General features: G+C 33.2%; 1 protein-coding gene across 1 annotated transcript in view; it reads right to left on the reverse strand.

The window, feature by feature from the left end:
* The window catches only part of CDH10 (cadherin 10), a 93,110-nt gene that overhangs the window by 18,564 nt on the left and 56,534 nt on the right, over window positions 1-18,012 (reverse strand). Inside the window, exons 3-5 of the mRNA XM_005526478.2 lie at window positions 15,050-15,344; window positions 5,154-5,273; window positions 4,368-4,535 (exon numbers count right to left, since the gene is read on the reverse strand). Of these exons, the coding sequence (XP_005526535.1) occupies window positions 4,368-4,535; window positions 5,154-5,273; window positions 15,050-15,344 (583 nt within the window). The remainder of the gene's footprint in view (window positions 1-4,367; window positions 4,536-5,153; window positions 5,274-15,049; window positions 15,345-18,012) is intronic.

Genomic DNA, 18,012 nt, shown 5'->3' on the forward strand with positions numbered 1-18,012 from the left:
ATATTGCAATTCTTGGTTTGTACTACTTTTCTTATCTCAGTTATATCCCTTTATGGTAGTGTCATACAGCTGATAAAATACGTAGGAATCAACCTGTCATCATTCAGACATGCTGCAGTAAACTGAAATAAGTATCTTACCATATATTTTGGCATTCTATGTCCTAGCCTTAGTGTGAAAACTGTAAATAAGGGTTGAGATACTTGATCCCATCTGTTGGAACTTACGCTAGAAAAAAACCATGTGGGGGACATAATGCGCTATGAAGAATTCTCAGAAAAAAATATTTTAAAATTAATTCATCTACAGTTGTCATTCCAAAGATGAAAGTGAATACATCAAAACTCTCTTGGAAAACATTTTCTTCTATGGCCTTAGTTTAGTTTTCCAAGATTTTCTATTCTACTTGGAGACTACCTAAGTTAAAGGAGTTAGAAGTATGCTTGAAATAACACAAAAGTGAAAATGGTAAAGGGCAGCAACCACAACAGTAAAAAGTTGAACAGGCTACAAAAGAAGCAACACATACATACTTTGCCACAAATAAGTAGTACAGGAAAGTCCATTAAGTGAGTATTAGTTTTGTGAAGAATCATGGGGAGAGATTGTCAAGGATGTATAGGAAGGTCACTGGCAACATGATTTTATCATATCTCAGGAAAGTATGAGTCATTTGAGGATTACTGGTGTATTACAAGCCAGCTACAGGGTTGACACTCACTACAAAAAAACCCCTATTATTTACTGGGTCATTTGAGGTTTTTTTCCTGCTTTTGCAAAGTTATTTTTCTTCTGTTCTGTTACGTTATTATGTTCCCATTTGACTAACCTAAAAAAACAAAAATTAAAAATTAAAAAGTAAATGCATTCACATTTAGTTTTCAATTAAACGTTGAATGAAAAATATTGAAATATTTAAATTCAATTTCTTCATATATTTTTAAAGTATATTTTAATATGAAACTGACATATACCAGCAGAATGAATTTTTTATGGACACGTACACCCCACATTCTATTTATATGTGTATTTTTTTTCTCAATCACATTTTGATGTTCAATTGAGTATTTTATCCTGCATTTTCTCTAACATTTTCATCACTTTTCTCTAGTATCTAAACCTGTATACTTCATTAGTAGAGATTCTGTCCGTAATTTTTGTAAAAAAAAATGGTTAAAAAAAAGGAAAAGGAAAAATTAGCCCCAGTTTAGTACCTAAGCAGCACTATAGGATGCTATGGTGAAAGACTGCTTTTTTTTACCCCCAATTAATATTTATACGTTATAATTATTTTAATGAGGTGTCAGCTACTTACTTGCCACGTGTTTTTTTTCTTCAGCACTTAAAACTACATCTCTAAGCTTTGCCTTGTGGACACTACTTTGACTGACTTTGATTCCCAGTGCAATACCCCAGTCATTAATTTATTCTACAAATCGATAAGAGTTTGTATCATGAATTGCTAATAAGGTAGTGGAAACAGAGAGGAAAAATAACCAGAAACATATAATCTAAAATGTAATTTTTAATCTATTCATTTCTAGAAATCTCCACCACAGTATGAGATGCTTCATTTTATTATCTTTGTCACTGAAGACATTTAATGCATTGACTAAGTATGGGATGCAGTACAGCTTTAGACACTGTATTAGAATACAAAGTACACCAAAGTAGAATCATCCTTGCAAAACTCTGCTGTCAATCTTATTTCTCTCTTCTCAAGGAAAGTAGTTTACTCTTTGCATTTACTCCAGTGAATGATGTCCTTTCATTTGTCTGTCAGGAAAAGAAATGGGAGGATCAAGGAATGGAATACTTTTCCATATACTATGGACAGGAGAAATCAGCTCGAGGATTAAAGTTTACACACTTGGGATTGCAAATACTTCAGTCAGTCATAAATAATGAAAAACCAATCTTATTTTTCCGTTTACCCTTCTTCCCATTCATTCTTGAATAAGCATATAATGTAAAGGTAAATATTATAAAGTACTACAGGCTAGAGTCTCAGAGGAGACATGGGCTGCCATAATTCGGGCGCACTGAGTTACATTCAGACTCAGGCTTCTAAGTCCATAAATCATATTTTCTGTTTATCACTGATCAGCACTATCTCCTTACTTTTGAGAACTCTTGGAAATATTACAGTTGAAACAGAGATCCAGTGTCTGAGGTCATTGAAGACCTTTCTGGAGAACCCTGAAAAAATTTTCAATCTCATCACAACTTTTATCTGTGTGGGTTTTAGTATATTTTTAAGAAGAGAAAAATATTCTGAAGAATCATTGCTTCATAATGTAAACAGAGAAATTAGGGGTTCTTCTATGTATAGATATATATTTTTTTAGTAAGTATGATACATTATGTCGAATTTTCCACAATTTTAATATGAGTTTCTTGTGAAAGACATTTAAGCAGATCTTAAACATTTTATTGAAACATATAGCTGTAATATGCTGAGTCCTATGGAAACATAATGAGCATTCTAACACTTAGCCTGGTAATTTATAAATCTGATATGAATATTATTGTTTCATTAACCTAATACATCTGGGATTTTTTTAATTAATGGAATAGAATAAGAATAATTTAACTTAATTTGTTTCAATTCCAGCAGTCTCACTGAACTCTGTTAAAATTATGAAAAAGTTTATTGTCTATTTCCATTTTGAGATTAAATATATATTTTTTAAAAAATCAATAGCTATTTCTACTTTCATATATATAGTAAAATGTGTCATCTTTATAAATGTTTTAGTTTTCATCTCCAATGAAGCATACATTTATATCTAACAAAGAAATTGGCACAAAGAAAGAGAGAAAAACCAAACAACAAAAGCCCATGAGAGTAAAATTAAGTTTCTTTAAAGTAAATGACACATCTGATTTCAACTGACATTAAGCAAAAATGCAGAGATGCTAGATCAAATCCTTCTCTCTCTCAACTGTTGTGTTGGACTCCCAGATAAGTCATGTTAAAATGGTCTCAAAAGTTGATTCCATCATTCTAACTTCTAATTTAACACACTGTTTAACAAACAAGAAAAAAGAGAAAAAGAAAAGTATAAATATGCACTTTGGAAGCTTCTATGCTGTCTTAAATTTAACTGTTATTTTTTTTTCTGTAAGGCTTTGAACATGACCCCTCTTTGAACAGTCTTCTTCAGTGTGTCCAGAAAGGAGTAATGCAGTATTCATCTCCTATACAACAATCGAAATACCAGAATTTTCTATATACAAATGGAAGCAATAAAAATAATAAATAAAAAAAAAATGAGGAAAAGCAAAGAAAATAAAATGATAAATTAACAATAAATTCTGTTCAGAATACGACTTTAGCAAAATGCACAAATTCTGCTTACTCAATGGTGCATGACAGTTTTATTTCAAGTGTGTACATGAAATGACATGCTGATAAACATCTTAGTTAAACACATATATATTAACTGCAATATTAAATTGAACATAATTATGTACTCCAGTTGTGCCATGAAGAGCATAATTTGAAGCTGATTCTGTTATTTTGATCAAGAAGAGTGCATCAGTAACGACTGGATTGAGTAGAATTATGCAGAGAGTATAAAACGTGTGGTGAGGATACTCCAAATCCTTTACGTATTAACTAAATCTAAATCATCCTGCAAATATTGCAACTTCAATTTATGCAAAAGGCTTCAAATGTATTTAGAATACTTAACTGTTACAAGTTCGATGTTACATAGTTTAATATTTCCATATCACATAGAGACCAAGAACATTTTTACATTTTGGTTTGAAGATACAGAGTTTTGACAGCTGTATTATCAAAAGGCAAAAAGAATTATGAAAACCTTCACTAAGGTTATTAAAAACCCTAAAAAAGTTAAATGTCATTTACTTTAATTTGGGAAATTTTCTATGTTGTTTTGTAGCTCTATAGCTGAAAAAGTACAAATCTGTCTGATTCTCTTTGAGTAATTTCTTTTTCACGTTTTTCATGATTAAATATTTAAGCAGTTACTTCATTTTAAACATTTCTCCGTATCTGGAATTACAACATGTTTTATTCTCCAGTGGGAGAGCATGTAGGATTTAAGCAATAGGTAAAGAAAGCAAAAACATTGTTCTAATGCTCTTACAAGTCCACCTACTATTGCTCCCCATATTACTGGGAGGAATTCCAGGTTTACTGTAGCTGTATTTGATCATGTAACTACTTTATAACAAAAAAAATGCTCTAACATTTAATATACTGTTTTAATAATAATAATAATCAGCACATAAGCCTTTTGTTTATGTGTGCCACATAATCTAGATTTACTCTAAATTAAACCAGATGGTGACTGCTTAACTCTTACAGCACAAGTCAACTATTAAATGCAGCTTACTCTGGGGAAAGCGAGGTGGATTGTCATTGACATCAGTCAGTGTGATGTTCACGGTGGTGGTCCCTGATAATCCACCCATCTGGCCTCCCATGTCCTTTGCCTGGATAACCACTTGGTACTGCTCCCTGTTTTCTCTGTTCATGTTCGGCAATGCAGTCCTGATGATGCCTAAAAGAAATAAATTGGAAAACAAAATCGCTAATAATGTATTTGTTGATTATGTGCAGCAATCTGCTACATCTTTTTTTTATATTAGTCTTGAAATAAATCTCTAAAATAGTCATTTAATATTTCAAAGTAGAATTTTTTGTCCATAAGTTTTATTGTAGTCTTACAATTATAGTAGTCTTTTTTACAGGCTGTGTCTTGGTTGAATACGTGTTCTACATCACAGGTCTCTTTCCAGTTTCATGCTAAAAATGATTCAAGATATTTATGTACAAGGTTTAGGACAAGGAAAACCATTTGATAATCCAGGTAGAATAATTAGAAAAAAAAATAATATTTTCTAAGAAAAAAGCCTTTATTCTTGCCTTATCAGAAATTTTATTTAAATCTTAAGCTATAAATATATATTTACCACTTTAAAATTACTTATACTTCATAATTTCAGATGTCTTGAGTTTTTATATGTATTATAAAATTATAAATCATGAGAAAAAAGCAAGAAATGCTCTTTCCCTTCAGTTAGTTTTTAATTAATTTTTTTAGGTGATCTAAGGTCTTTTAAATGAAAGGAAATGTTTAAAGTTTATCATAAATGAAAATAATTAAAATTTCCATGACCTGTTTCTGGTTCCACAGAGAAATATGGCTGGCCTTGAAGTATGCTGTAAATTATTCTGGCACTGTTTCCATATGAAGGGTCATCGGCATCAGTAGCTGTAACTTGGACCACAGAAGTACCTGAAAAATCCGAAGCCAACTTAGTTGCACATGACACTATGTAGAGGTCTAAGAGCATCAATTTCCATTCCAAAAGACAGCAAAGAAAATTTCAGTTAATGTCAACTGGATTTTCCAAATATATTTGTGATCTTATAGTCAGGTTAGGTATATTATTCCTTATTTAGGGTCTCCTTCCACATAAACTGAAAATAAACTTCTCTAATCCCACAGGTGTGTTTAAGATTTAATTTAATAATGTAAACAATAGCTATGTCTGTGCTGAATCCTTACCTAGCTTCAATAATTTTGTGTATTCACATCCTCTTTGCAGAAGAAATTTGCTTTATTGCAATATCTGCTTTTCATTGCCTAGAATGGGTTTGGGATGTTTTGTGGGTTTTTTTTTTTCTTTTTTTCTTTTCTTTTGTTCAGTGATATCAGGATGATATGAAACTACATATGCAGTAATGTGACAGAAAAAGATGATTAAACAGGTCATTGGAACTTGTGAAAAACAAGTCATCAGTTCTCCCTGCTTTCTAAGTGTTACTATAGATAGATACTACCAGAAGAAACATTGTCATATGAACTTTGAAATCTGATGGTTATTTAGATTACCTAAATTACCTAAAATTTCCTAACCTTAAAGATCTTCTCTAAATTTTAGTAGAATATACCAGTCTTTCAAAACATGAAGTATTTGCCATCACCACTGTCAGTTTTTCCTCCAAATATTTTCTACATCCTGTGCAACTCTTCCATCAAGATAATAAAGCATGAGCAAGGATCCCCCCTACTGTGTATCCATAAAGTGCAGATACTATTTTAATAGGAAAGAATTGAAAATATAAAAGAGAAAAAAACATCATCATATGCACATGACTGGCTAGCCATGGGCTAATCTGAGGATCAGAAGACCTTAAAACTTGTTTCTCTTTTTATCCCAATTCTTTAAAAATTCTTTTCCCCACCAAACACTGCCAAATATGAAAAAAAACCCCACCTGTAAATCCAAGACCCTTGGCACAACTATTTACTCCCTCGCATTTTCTGTCTACATATTTGTTCAAACATATATAGAAAAACAAAGAAAAGTAAATACTTTCTCCATTTATTTGGGATTTCACAACATGATGAAAAATCTGTTTTTTACAAGTAAATTGTTCAATCATAGCACAAGTATCAAGGGAATGAGCATGTGCCTAACTGTTGAAACAGAGATGAATCCTCAGAAATATTCAGTTTTCAACTGCTAGAGAACAGAAATACTTTGTTTGAGTCCCTAAAAGTACTGGTATCATAAAGAAGGCAAAATGAGTATATTGCTGGTTATATTGTTTTATATTAAAATGGAGTGAACCACAAATTTAACAGAGAAAAAACCCAAACACAAAATAAAATTTTAAGATAAAAATTGCTACACAAGGATAAAGAAATTAAGATAAAATAGCTTTCTTTGTCTTCTTTGCTTTTCGTTGTCTTAAAGATTGCCTTAGTAACCATTTAGAATATGTCTGAATCTGAAAATCTCAACCTTTTTTAAAAAAATAAGAATGTGGGGATGATAGGTCTGTTCTAAAAGCTTTGTCTCTTTATGATTCACAAACATCTCATGTCTTCAGCCACACTGAACTCCATGTGTAGATATATGCCTATATAACTGTTCTGTTAAAAGGTGAATAGGCCTTTCTGTTTAATATATTTAACTTCTGAAGTGTGTTGTCTTGATTATGCAATGCACTTTTGGACCATCCTACTACAGAGAAACTTCAGTGCTAGATTGTATACTTCTTCCTGAAAAGCATCTACTCTGAAATAGCAGTTGTGTAAAAGAAGGATAAGACAAATCGTGTTCAGTACTGAAGTGCTGCCAGTTTAAAAACCCCCAAGCCACTGAGTACACTGACCAACATGGAATTGTACAAGTTTACAACTCCTCCATTTCATATCCATAAAACCAGAACAGTCATAATCAATACATTGGTCACAACATCACAATGCATTAATCAGAAACTTCTACATTGGAAATCCATGAAAGTAAATACTTTGTCTCTATTACATGTAACTGAATAATTTCTTTTTTCTAGTTTTCATATTTCCTTCATTTGTGAAACTAGACATATCTAGTAATAGGTCAAATTGTATGAGACTTCTTTTTCATTTTTGCTTAAAAATACATGGAGAATGAACTTTGAAGAATAATTTGAAATGAAACTGAAGAACATGTCTAACAACTTTAAAATATATTAAAATAATTCTTTTTTAAATGTAATAATATGTGCCTAACAGTTACTGCTGTCTTATTTGAATGTCATAATGAATATATATTAATTAATACTATTTCAGTGTGCATGCCCATGAAACAGAGCAAAAAAACCTAGATTTGCACCCTTTAAAATGTGTGGAAAGAGACTTGTGCTCCTTGATTTTATCACTATTGCACAATGCAATTGGTGGGTTATGATCAGGACAATGTACAATCCACTGCACAAATGTGGTAAGGATGAACTTTACTTTTTTATAATACCTCAGCTTTTTAGCTTTATGGGTCAGGTACCTGGCAGGAGAAGTGCAAGGGCACTACTACACTTCCAAGTGCCATTCAGGATGCAGAGCTCCCCTTTGATCTCGGCCCTTGCTAGGAGAGGAAAGGAGATGTGCTCTCTAGGCTTCTGCAGGGAGGATCAACAATTCCTATTAAAAACCTGACAGAAGCCATGTCAAGAAGTGAACAGGAGTAGTGCTATAATCTATCAGTTACATTGTGCACAACAACTGTCTTACTGCCAGCTGGTTTTGCTCTGCTACAGTACACTGTACACCACAGATGCTCAATAAAATGTATTGTTTGTTCTGGTTTAAAAACCTGGACAAGAAATCCAAAGGCATTGAAGATGATCAATTGTGTCAGGGCTTAAAAACTACAGTTTAGGGATTGCTTAGTGATCATCACTTGGTCTAGGTCTTGCTCTGTCTTTTACATAATCACAGGTTGCTTCTGATGAAGTTGGTCTTTGAACTTCAGAATTTAAAGCCTAATCTGAACTCTAGAAGAGTGCATGAAGGAGATGGCGATAACCTACTGAAGAGATGGAGACAGATATTTTAGAAGGCCGTGTAGTAATAGGACAAGGGGGAACAGCTTCAAACTGATAGAGACCAGGTTTAGATTAGATATGAAGAATAAATTCTTTACTGTCAGGGTGGGTGAGGCACTGGAACAGGTTTCCCAGAGAAGCTTTAGATTTCCCAACCTTGGCAGTGTTCAAGGCCTGGCTGGATGGGGTTCTGAGTAATGTGGTTAGTGGGTGGCATCCCTGTTACTGCAGGGGGTTGGAACTACATCTTTCAAGTCCCTTCCAACTCAAACCATTCTATGAATCTATGAATATGGCACTATCTCTGTTGTTAATAACACCCCTGTGAATTCTGTTATTTTCTGTTTGCATAATTGCCTATTTTACTATACCATGAACTGGAATTCAACAGTGGTAAACCTGGCCCAGAAACAAACAGTCTTTTCTCAGATTATTGTGGTTCTCAGAAGCCATTTTTAACATAACTTTAATTACAGTGTTTGACTCTCCCTAGGGTCTAGGACTGTAACAGTAATTAATACATTTGGCCCTTGCTGATGTTTTCTGCAAGCATCTTCAAACACAATACAAGTATTAATGACTTTGACCTCACAATTCATTTATGATGCATACATATTAGATAAAAATCACTGGAAATAATTACCTAGGAAAAGGAATCCACAAAATATTTACCATAGAGCTGGATTCTAAACTTAGATTTTGTTTTCTTTAATCCCAGCTGAGTTATGTGATATTTAACTAGAGCAAGTATCCTCTGTAGTAAATTATCCATACAAATAACTAGCCAAATTAATAGAAAATTTCTGCTCTTTCTAGTGCAAAAGACAGGTAATAATGGCACCTATTTTCTCCAGAAATAATGACACATGTTTTCCTCTGAAATAATCTATTTCAAGTTGCAGAATACAGAAAAGAACTGAAAAGGGCTGTGTGTTCAGAGAATTCAATGTCAGAAAGATCTTTGACTACATGGTAGTCCTTTAACTTAGAAAGCAATAAATTGTAAACAAGCGCAGGAGTGGATAATTTCAATTCTTTTAAGATGCCATTGAAAAAAAAAATAATGTTTTATCTTGGATATTTGTTTGCTTGGTTTTTTGTTTGTTTTTTTAACTTTTTGCTCCATCTCCTTATGGCAGGATTTGTATGCAGAGTAAAATCAAACTTCGTAAAAAAATCCGAAAAATCGTAATTTGAGTTTTTCAGATGTTCTAAGTCAGAAGATGCAAAAGGGTTTGTTGAGAGAACTTTAAATGAAAAAGATCTTTTTAAATACCTTTGTTAGTAGGAAACCAGAAGGAAATGTTGTAAGATGAATTCCATGGCAGAGAGGACTAAGCATTGAGAACTGGTGAACAGCACTAATGAGGGAGTATATAAGAAGATAAGGTAGAAAGTTAAGCAGCTCTAACTGCTGTCTAAAGAGAAAGAAAAATATATAACAAGAGGTAGAGATGACAGGGCAACAGGGCACCCTGTACACCAGAAGTAAACCCAGAAGGAGGTTACATCTTCTGAAACATATATTGATATCCCTCATTTAGAAGCAGAAAAGTTACAAGATGCAATAAGGATAAGGAACGATTAGAGAATATATCTGTAAAGATATATAAATATATAAAAAGAGGTCTAAATAGAGAGTTCTGAAAACTTTTCTAAAATACACTAATAGGCAAAATCCACGGGAAAATCCATCTAGAGGAAAAGAGACTATCTGCAGTTCTGAAAAGAAATCTCCAAATGAGCAGAAAGAGATAGGTAAAAAATATGATGGACAGAGAAGAAGACTGTCATCAGAACCACAGGAATATTCTGGGTCATAAACTGTGAAAGTAAGGAAAGGAAAAAGTGAAAAATTATTAAATATCTAGCAATCAGTACAAAGACTTCAGGAGAATACGTTTTCTTCTAGGATATTGACCCAGCTGCAAGATGCTGAAGTTGGCCCATTTATGTCTGCCTTTTCTATATTTAATGAGCAACAGAAGAAAGATGAACAAGACAACAAAGAGTTTATGGGCATTTATCAACATACTATATTTGATAATAGAAATAGCTATATTCTCAGGTGTCTATCTGGTTAGTATCACAGCCGGAGGAAGAAATCAAAGCTGCTGTTTGTGGTCTGAAGGAGGCTGGTATATGGCTACATCATGATTTGATACCTTAAGGATGGAGGCATATGGAGCAGATAAAGACTAAACACTGTTGTCCTGACTTCCTGATCACCGCATGGTTCCTTCTACCACCGGGAACTTCAGGATGGAGCAAACTCTGCACTCCAAGGGGGCACAGATTTCAATCACTTCAAGTTTTCGGCACATGAGCATTCCATTCTTTTCTTTGTATGATGTCATACCATGTTTGCCTTCTTTCTGGTACCCAGGTAAGTGCATAAAAGGTTCATATGAACACTCACCATAGTGGCTGCAGTACAGATGTGTAGAAATAGACAATACAGTGGCAAAACTGCCAAATACTTAACATTTTGAGATTTTTTGACACTTCTTAAAGTAGACATAAGATTAAGTCCATAAAAACTGATATTTAGAACCAGGACAGAGAATGCAGTCAGCAGGTTATGACCAAGGTTTTGAGAATGCAGTCGAGCATAACATAAATACAAGGCACATGTACAAGTTGTAAGTTACTAGCCATATAAAAGACTGATATGGATTTAAAGCATAACAAAGAAAAAAAAAGAACAAATATTTATTAACTATAAAACATCACTTTTGTGGTTAAAATATATATAAAAGATGATGACAACCTCCACAGGAATTGAAAACAATGAACAAAGAGAATTGTTCTGGTGTTGTGTCCTCCAATAAGAGGCATGGCATCTGTCTGCTCTCTATCTGCACCATCTATCTGCACAAGGTCCTTTCACCTTTGATAGTGAAAGTGGTATGTATTTTATTTTGCTTTTCACCCCATTTTAATATTGTCACTCACCAATCCTACTTCTATATATAAGGATCTCTTTCTATGCAGTTGGTTTGAATAAACTGTTATCTTAAAAAACACTGTTGGATTATGTGTCTGTCTAGTGATCCAGCGTTCACACCTGATTGATAGCAAACTATTGAATTTGGATATATCAATAGTAGCAGAAGTGCAAGTCATTCTATAAAAAGTATTGATGTATTTTTAGTGGATAATTCTGTCATGGAATCATATAATATACTGGGTTGGAAAGGATACATACAGATCATCAAGTCCAATTTCCCGCTTCTCATGGGACTACACAAAGCTAACCCATATGACTAAGAGAAGCATTCAAGACACTGACACTTTCCTGGGGAACCTGTTCCAGTGACTGTCCAATCTCACAAAGAAGAACCTATTCCTAATGTCTTATCTGAGCTTCCCTTGACACAGTTTCATTCCACTTTCTTGTGTCCTATTGCAAATCAGCAGAGAGGGATCAGCACCTCCCTTGCCTGTTATGCACCTGTGACAGCGAGGTAGTCATGGGATAGATGCACCTGCAGGACTGGGCAGGAACTTGTCACCACTCTCCCTGTCCCTTTAGTCACTGCATTCAGCAAAGTGGAACAGAGGGAGGATAGGGAATCCTTCACATGGTGTTCTGTCTGCTTGGCAGGTCTGACCCAGGGAAGGCAGGGTGTGGCCCCAGCAATGTCTCTCTTTCTCAGACTCCCAATATATAGCATAGTGCCATACTGTGTTGACTACTCTGGATTAGATAATGAAAATATTACAGTCCTGATAGTACCATACTTTATATAGAACCATGTAACTCATCTCTACTCAGGTAAGGGCCATAGTAATTTAGCTTTGTGATTTCTCTTTCTGGCACAAATCACTGAGAAAATATTTATATCATAAACTCCTCTTAATGTTTGCAGATATTTATAGAAAGATTAAGTGTTTCTACATTCTCATGGAAGTGAGTACTACAGGGGACATTCAATGGAACAGCGCAATTACATCCAAGACTGCAATTTCTATCTGCATTCCTTACATCAAGTCTAACAGTCTCTTAGCCCATGGACAACAGTACTGGGCAGGTAATGGGCTGCTCACAACACTACACCTAAAAAAAAAATAAATAATAAAAAAAATATATATATATAGTAAAAAAAAAAAATCCAAAAAGAGAAGAATAGAAATTGTAGGAATTTCCTCCTATTTTCATTTGAATGGAGAAGTGAAATTGTTATAAAAAATGTAATTTTTCTTTTTTGCATAAATTTCTCATGTAAGTTGCTGTACTAAAAATGGTTGAATTGTATGATGTCAGAAAAAATACTAATTTAAAAATACTTTGTAATAATTATGTGGTAATATATTATTATTGTACCAAAATGTGAATAATTTTAACATACTGACTTCACCATTTCTTACTAATTCTATTTTTCTCAGAAGTTTTATGCAGCTTATTCTTTTAGAAGATTTCTCCCCTTCTTCTTTCAGCCTTTAGCTTTCAGATTGCTGAGCAGATTTTTTTGAATTGGAGAATTAAATTAGAGTTATGAAGAAATGAATCAATTTTGATGATATATTTTTATAAAATCACGTCATTCTCTTATGGACAACAGATGAATATATATACCTCTAGAGATCAGCCATAATGCTAAAAGTAATAAAAGCTAAAAGAAAATGCTACCTATCAGGAAGTCAGTCAATCACTCTAGCAGCTGAATGGCTGCATTTATAAAATCCAGGAACATGATAGATTTGAACTGAGGTATAATTCTCTTAATTATTATAATTTTATTGACTAAATAAAGTCCATTTGTTTCAGCACAGCTATTTATGCAAGATACAAGGTTAACACACTAAGTACACTCAAGTTGGTTTTTTGTTGCTCTTTGTTTTTCTATAAATTATTGTTTTCTAAGTATTTTTCTTATCATATCTCATTGTTTTGTTGTTTTAATGTTGATATTTTGCAGTTTCTAAATTTTATGATCTATGTACAGCTGTACAGATACACTGGAATCCTGCAGTCTGAATACTTTAGAAGCCTTGAAATAATGTCGTGACTGAGAACACAAAGAAAAAGATGTTATTTATGGAATTGAGACTGATGAAATGAAGAATCAGTAGCTTATAACTTAATATTATATAATGGCATAGTATTTAATGAAAACACTGAGTAATTTTCTCCTATCTTTCCAATCATGTTTTAAACAATGCATTTTGGAATTCGTAGAAAGAACATGAGAAATAAAGTGGAAATTCTGAGACATACTTTTTCAATCCTACTGTCATCTTGCCATATGCTTCCCTAGAAGATGCAGCAATGTTCTTTCAGAATGCACTTTCAAGATGTTCTGCCTAAAGCTGTATATGTTTATGGAAATGTAGAAAACTGACCAGTACATTAGTAATTTGGTATTACATTTTGTTAGATTTTGGAACAGTAAAGGTGGAAGACTTTCTCTTTTTTCCACGTAAAAAGGAGAGAATTTTCCTCTTTAAGTGGGCTGATTTGATGAGATTTCAATACAGTCCTACACAATCATCTGTCAGATTTCTTTTTCTTTTCTAAATTTATTTTCCTTTATAATAAAACCACTTGCTGAATGCTGGAATTTTAAAAACGATTCAATCACAAACTGAAAGCAGATTGAAATATTAAGAATAAAAAACCTATTAATATTATGCTTCCATACAATGCTGCACAGATTTGCTGAGACCGTTCTCTTTCAGTAATTATGTATTTTTTTTCTCTTTTAGCATTTTTCAAGGCCAAGGAAAATAAGTACTAAATCATTAATACCTGTATATATAAAATATCTTAAAAACTTATCATCTCAACAGTCATCTAAAACACCTGTTTGATCTATTCAGGCAGTGCAAGTGATTAAAATACTAATAATAGCCAAAAATTATTTTGAATTTATTATTTTCTGAATTTTTAGAATTTAGTATTATAGTAGCTACAGTTATAAAATTAATAAATTAATATTATTTTTTAAAAGAAACTCAATATATATTTAAGTTTTTCAAAATTATTTCTAATGAATTGCATGCACTCATATTCCAAAATGTTACTGTTCATAAAATTCACCAGCTGGTATGATCCAGCCCACAACTTTGTAGTTAAGATAGGAACTGAAAATACATTGCAAAAAGAAGAAAGATTAACTCAAACAGCTGTTTAATATTCATGGAGGTGTCATTCATGGATAGAGTCAAGGGAGGAAGTGAAAGCTCAAGAGGATTTGTCTATACAGTAAAAAAGTGAAAGAAAAGAAAGAGGGTGTCTGCCTTCAGACAGTGCATCAACAGTACATGAGTCAATATATAATTCTCCTCACCCAGAGAGAGAGTGGAGACAGCTTTCCATTCAGTGCTTATCGCCACTGGGAACTTCCAGTGAAAATGAAAGAAAAAAATAATTGAGCTTTCAACAGGCTAATTTAGTCATCTTATTCTAACAGTTCCTAAGGAGGAGGATGATTCACCATTGCCTACTATATATAATTTTTATATTCCAAAGAACTGTAAAGCCAATAATTTGGATATTCCAAGTAGAAACAGATCTCAGATCATAAAAATCTGGTTCCAAGTGCCATTTCAATATTTGAACGAATATGTCAAAATAAAAAATACTTAAATCATCATGTAGAATTCTGCACATGACTGACTTTTGAGAAGACAGGGAAATAATTTTTCAAGTAACGAAGAAAAGGCATTTATGCCTCAGTATAGAGAACTCACCTACTACTGACATTTCAGGAACACTAGCAGTGTAAATTTCTTCTGGAAATGTTGGTTCATTGTCATTGATGTCATGGATCTTGATGACAAACTCAGATTCAGGTTCCACTGGTCTCAGAGTTCTTCTATTTATAGCTTGGGCACGCAGGGTGTAAAAGGCTTTCTCTTCCCTGTCAATTCTCCGAGTTGCATGAATATCTCCTGTTTTCTCATCAATTATAAAAAGAGTACCAGCCCCATCTCCTGACAAAATGTATTTGAGGGATCCATCTCCCTTATCCTGGTCAGAATGAAGCTGAAATGGAAGAAGACAGTATTTTGTTTAGAAGCAATGAAAATAATGAAGATTTTTAAACATCATTATTATATTTTAAGTTTTTCTGTATGCAACAAATGTGGTTGATACCATTAAGAAAGTAATTTTATTCACCACTGACTGACAGCCAGTTTCCTAACTTAGCTCCAAGAATCTTTCAACTTCACTGTTCTGGAAGATTTTGCTTTTTCAGCAACACCTGTTCTCTGCTAAGAAACCTCTGCACCACATTCTTAAAGAAGATTTTTTATGTTAATACTGACCTTTTCTTTCCTTGAAAAGATCTTATTAAAAATTCACAACTGCCATGCTAGCTGTAAATTCAATAAGCAGATAAAGAACAGGGCTAAATACAAGACAATTAAGGAAAACAGAACCACTGGATTCATGAAATAATAATGTTTTAAAAATTTAATTTCATATTATTTATATTTTTCCCAAATTGGGGAACATTTTATTTTAAGTCATTATCACTTGCACTCCTTCAACTAATACAAATAGACTAAAGGAAAAACACTAAAATTTATTAAGCATTCAGTATTGATTTAACACCCATCATTTAAGTCATATAAAGTTAAACTTCACATGTATACCTTTCAGTCCTGACTGCCTCTAATCAATTATGTTTTGTTGTTCAGTACAGTAGCATGGACAATGGCTCATTTGATATTTTGGATACATTTAGCATAATTTCTCTCAATACCTTGTTGGAAAGGTCCTTCCCATCTCATTGATTCCATAATTAACTGAAATAATCTGGCACTCAGATTTATTTTTACCACAAAATATATTCCTTTTGTAAACTTACTTTTGAGTTCAGCAGAAGGATCAAATAAAGTAGAAGCTCTTATTACAATAATAAAGTGCAAATATATTTTTTTTAAATCACACCCAAGAAATATCAGAATATTCCAGTTTAAGAACTAGTGCATTTTTTTCTTTCTAAAAATAGTTATTTGCATATGTAATAACAGCATTAGTTAGACCTTCAGTAAGAATATATTCAGTCATGCTTTTGTTAATTTAAGCTTACATTTCAGATCATGAAAAATGTTACACATGTCGCATAATATAAATAACCTCCTTCCTTCCTTTGTTGCCTTTTGTGCTGGAAACAAACATACAGAGTGGACTGGTGGGATAAGCCAAAGTCAAACAGTAAACTTCTATGTTGTGAAAAGTTTTCAGACACTGAATATTTCCCACAGAGTTGGATATATGTGGAGCAGACAGAACTCACCAGGCATCTTGGATCAAAGCCATCATGGTAGAAATTTGAATACTATCATGTTCTGAACTTTGATTTTCTACCTAAAGGTATTTAGACCTATTAAACTTTTCTTACACTACACACATGAATGTTTACTTTACAAAGTGAGTATTGTCTTACTGATTCTTTTCTTTCTACAATAAAAAAAAAATATAGGAAACTCCACCAAACAAAGAGTAGGAAGGTAGATGCTAAGAAAAATCCTTTTCAAAAAAATATTTTTCTTTCTTCTGTTTCTCTTGATGACTTCAAATGTAAGGTTTCAAGCCATTCTCACACCTCTTTTGAGGAATTAATTTTAAAGTGAACTTTAATCCTTCATGCTCCTCCCTTGATGACTCACAAAAATTGTGACCTTTCATCCTTCTTTTTAAGGGACTTGACAGTATTTTTCAAGCTGTGTTCTGTTTTGAAATGTCATTTAGTGTAAGTATTCCTTGAGTGTTTTCTTCTCCATGTCTTCCTAGAATATAATTTCACTTCAAAAACATTTTGGTCCTAGGAACTCACTGCTGGTCCATGACCATGAAATATTTTCACAGCAGAATGATGAAGAGCATGAAAAGAGGCTGCTCTTCCTTAGACCTGTGACAGAAACTAAGATAAGTTCCTATCTGGGAGGGGTCTTTAAATGGGCACGTTGCACTTTTCCCAGATGCTTTCCAAAGCCAGGTCTGGTATTATTAATTCTCACAGAAGTTGACAATAGTGAATCAGTGCTGCAGTGCCTGTTCTTTGACTCAGAAACCAGTAAGCAGCCAGGCAAAATCCATTCTAATGCATTGTCTCCAGAGCAGCATGACTCCATGCAAACAGTTCCCTGCAAGAGTGTCGGGCCAAAATAAGCAGAGAAATTATGCATGGAAATTGTTTTGGAGAGTGATTTTTAGCAAAACTACGCCAGGAACTTGAAAAATAATTTAGCAATCCCAATAATCATATTCTGGTGCCTTAAAATATTGCTTGGCACTAGAAGCCTGAACAGTGTGGTGAACTAAATCAGAAAACTAAGAAAATCTCTCCAGTAAAAAATATAAAGCTTTTGAACAACAATATTTAGATCAAATTTAGCACGTAAAGATCTTTTAACATAGTTATTTGTCTAATATCTAAGGTACTATCATTGTTGATGATTTTCCACTGCCTCTCCTGTAGCTATGTGTAAATCTTAGTACGGCGATTTGAAAATGGTTTTTATGCTCAGAAAATAATTAACCTAGTACCTCTGCCAAACTTAAACTTTCTACTTGTGTGGTTTGGGGATTTTTTGTTTGTTTGTTTGTTTTCCCCAGATATAGCCACAAGTCTGGAAAGGGAGCTGAATATAAGACTTTGAGACATCTACACAAAGATTTCTAGGGACCTGAGAGCTGCACT

This window comes from Pseudopodoces humilis, chromosome 1 (genome assembly GCF_049639895.1).
Source record: "Pseudopodoces humilis isolate 2021_Gansu_Grassland_sample_001 chromosome 1, ASM4963989v1, whole genome shotgun sequence".
Classification (NCBI taxonomy): Eukaryota; Metazoa; Chordata; class Aves; order Passeriformes; family Paridae; genus Pseudopodoces; species Pseudopodoces humilis.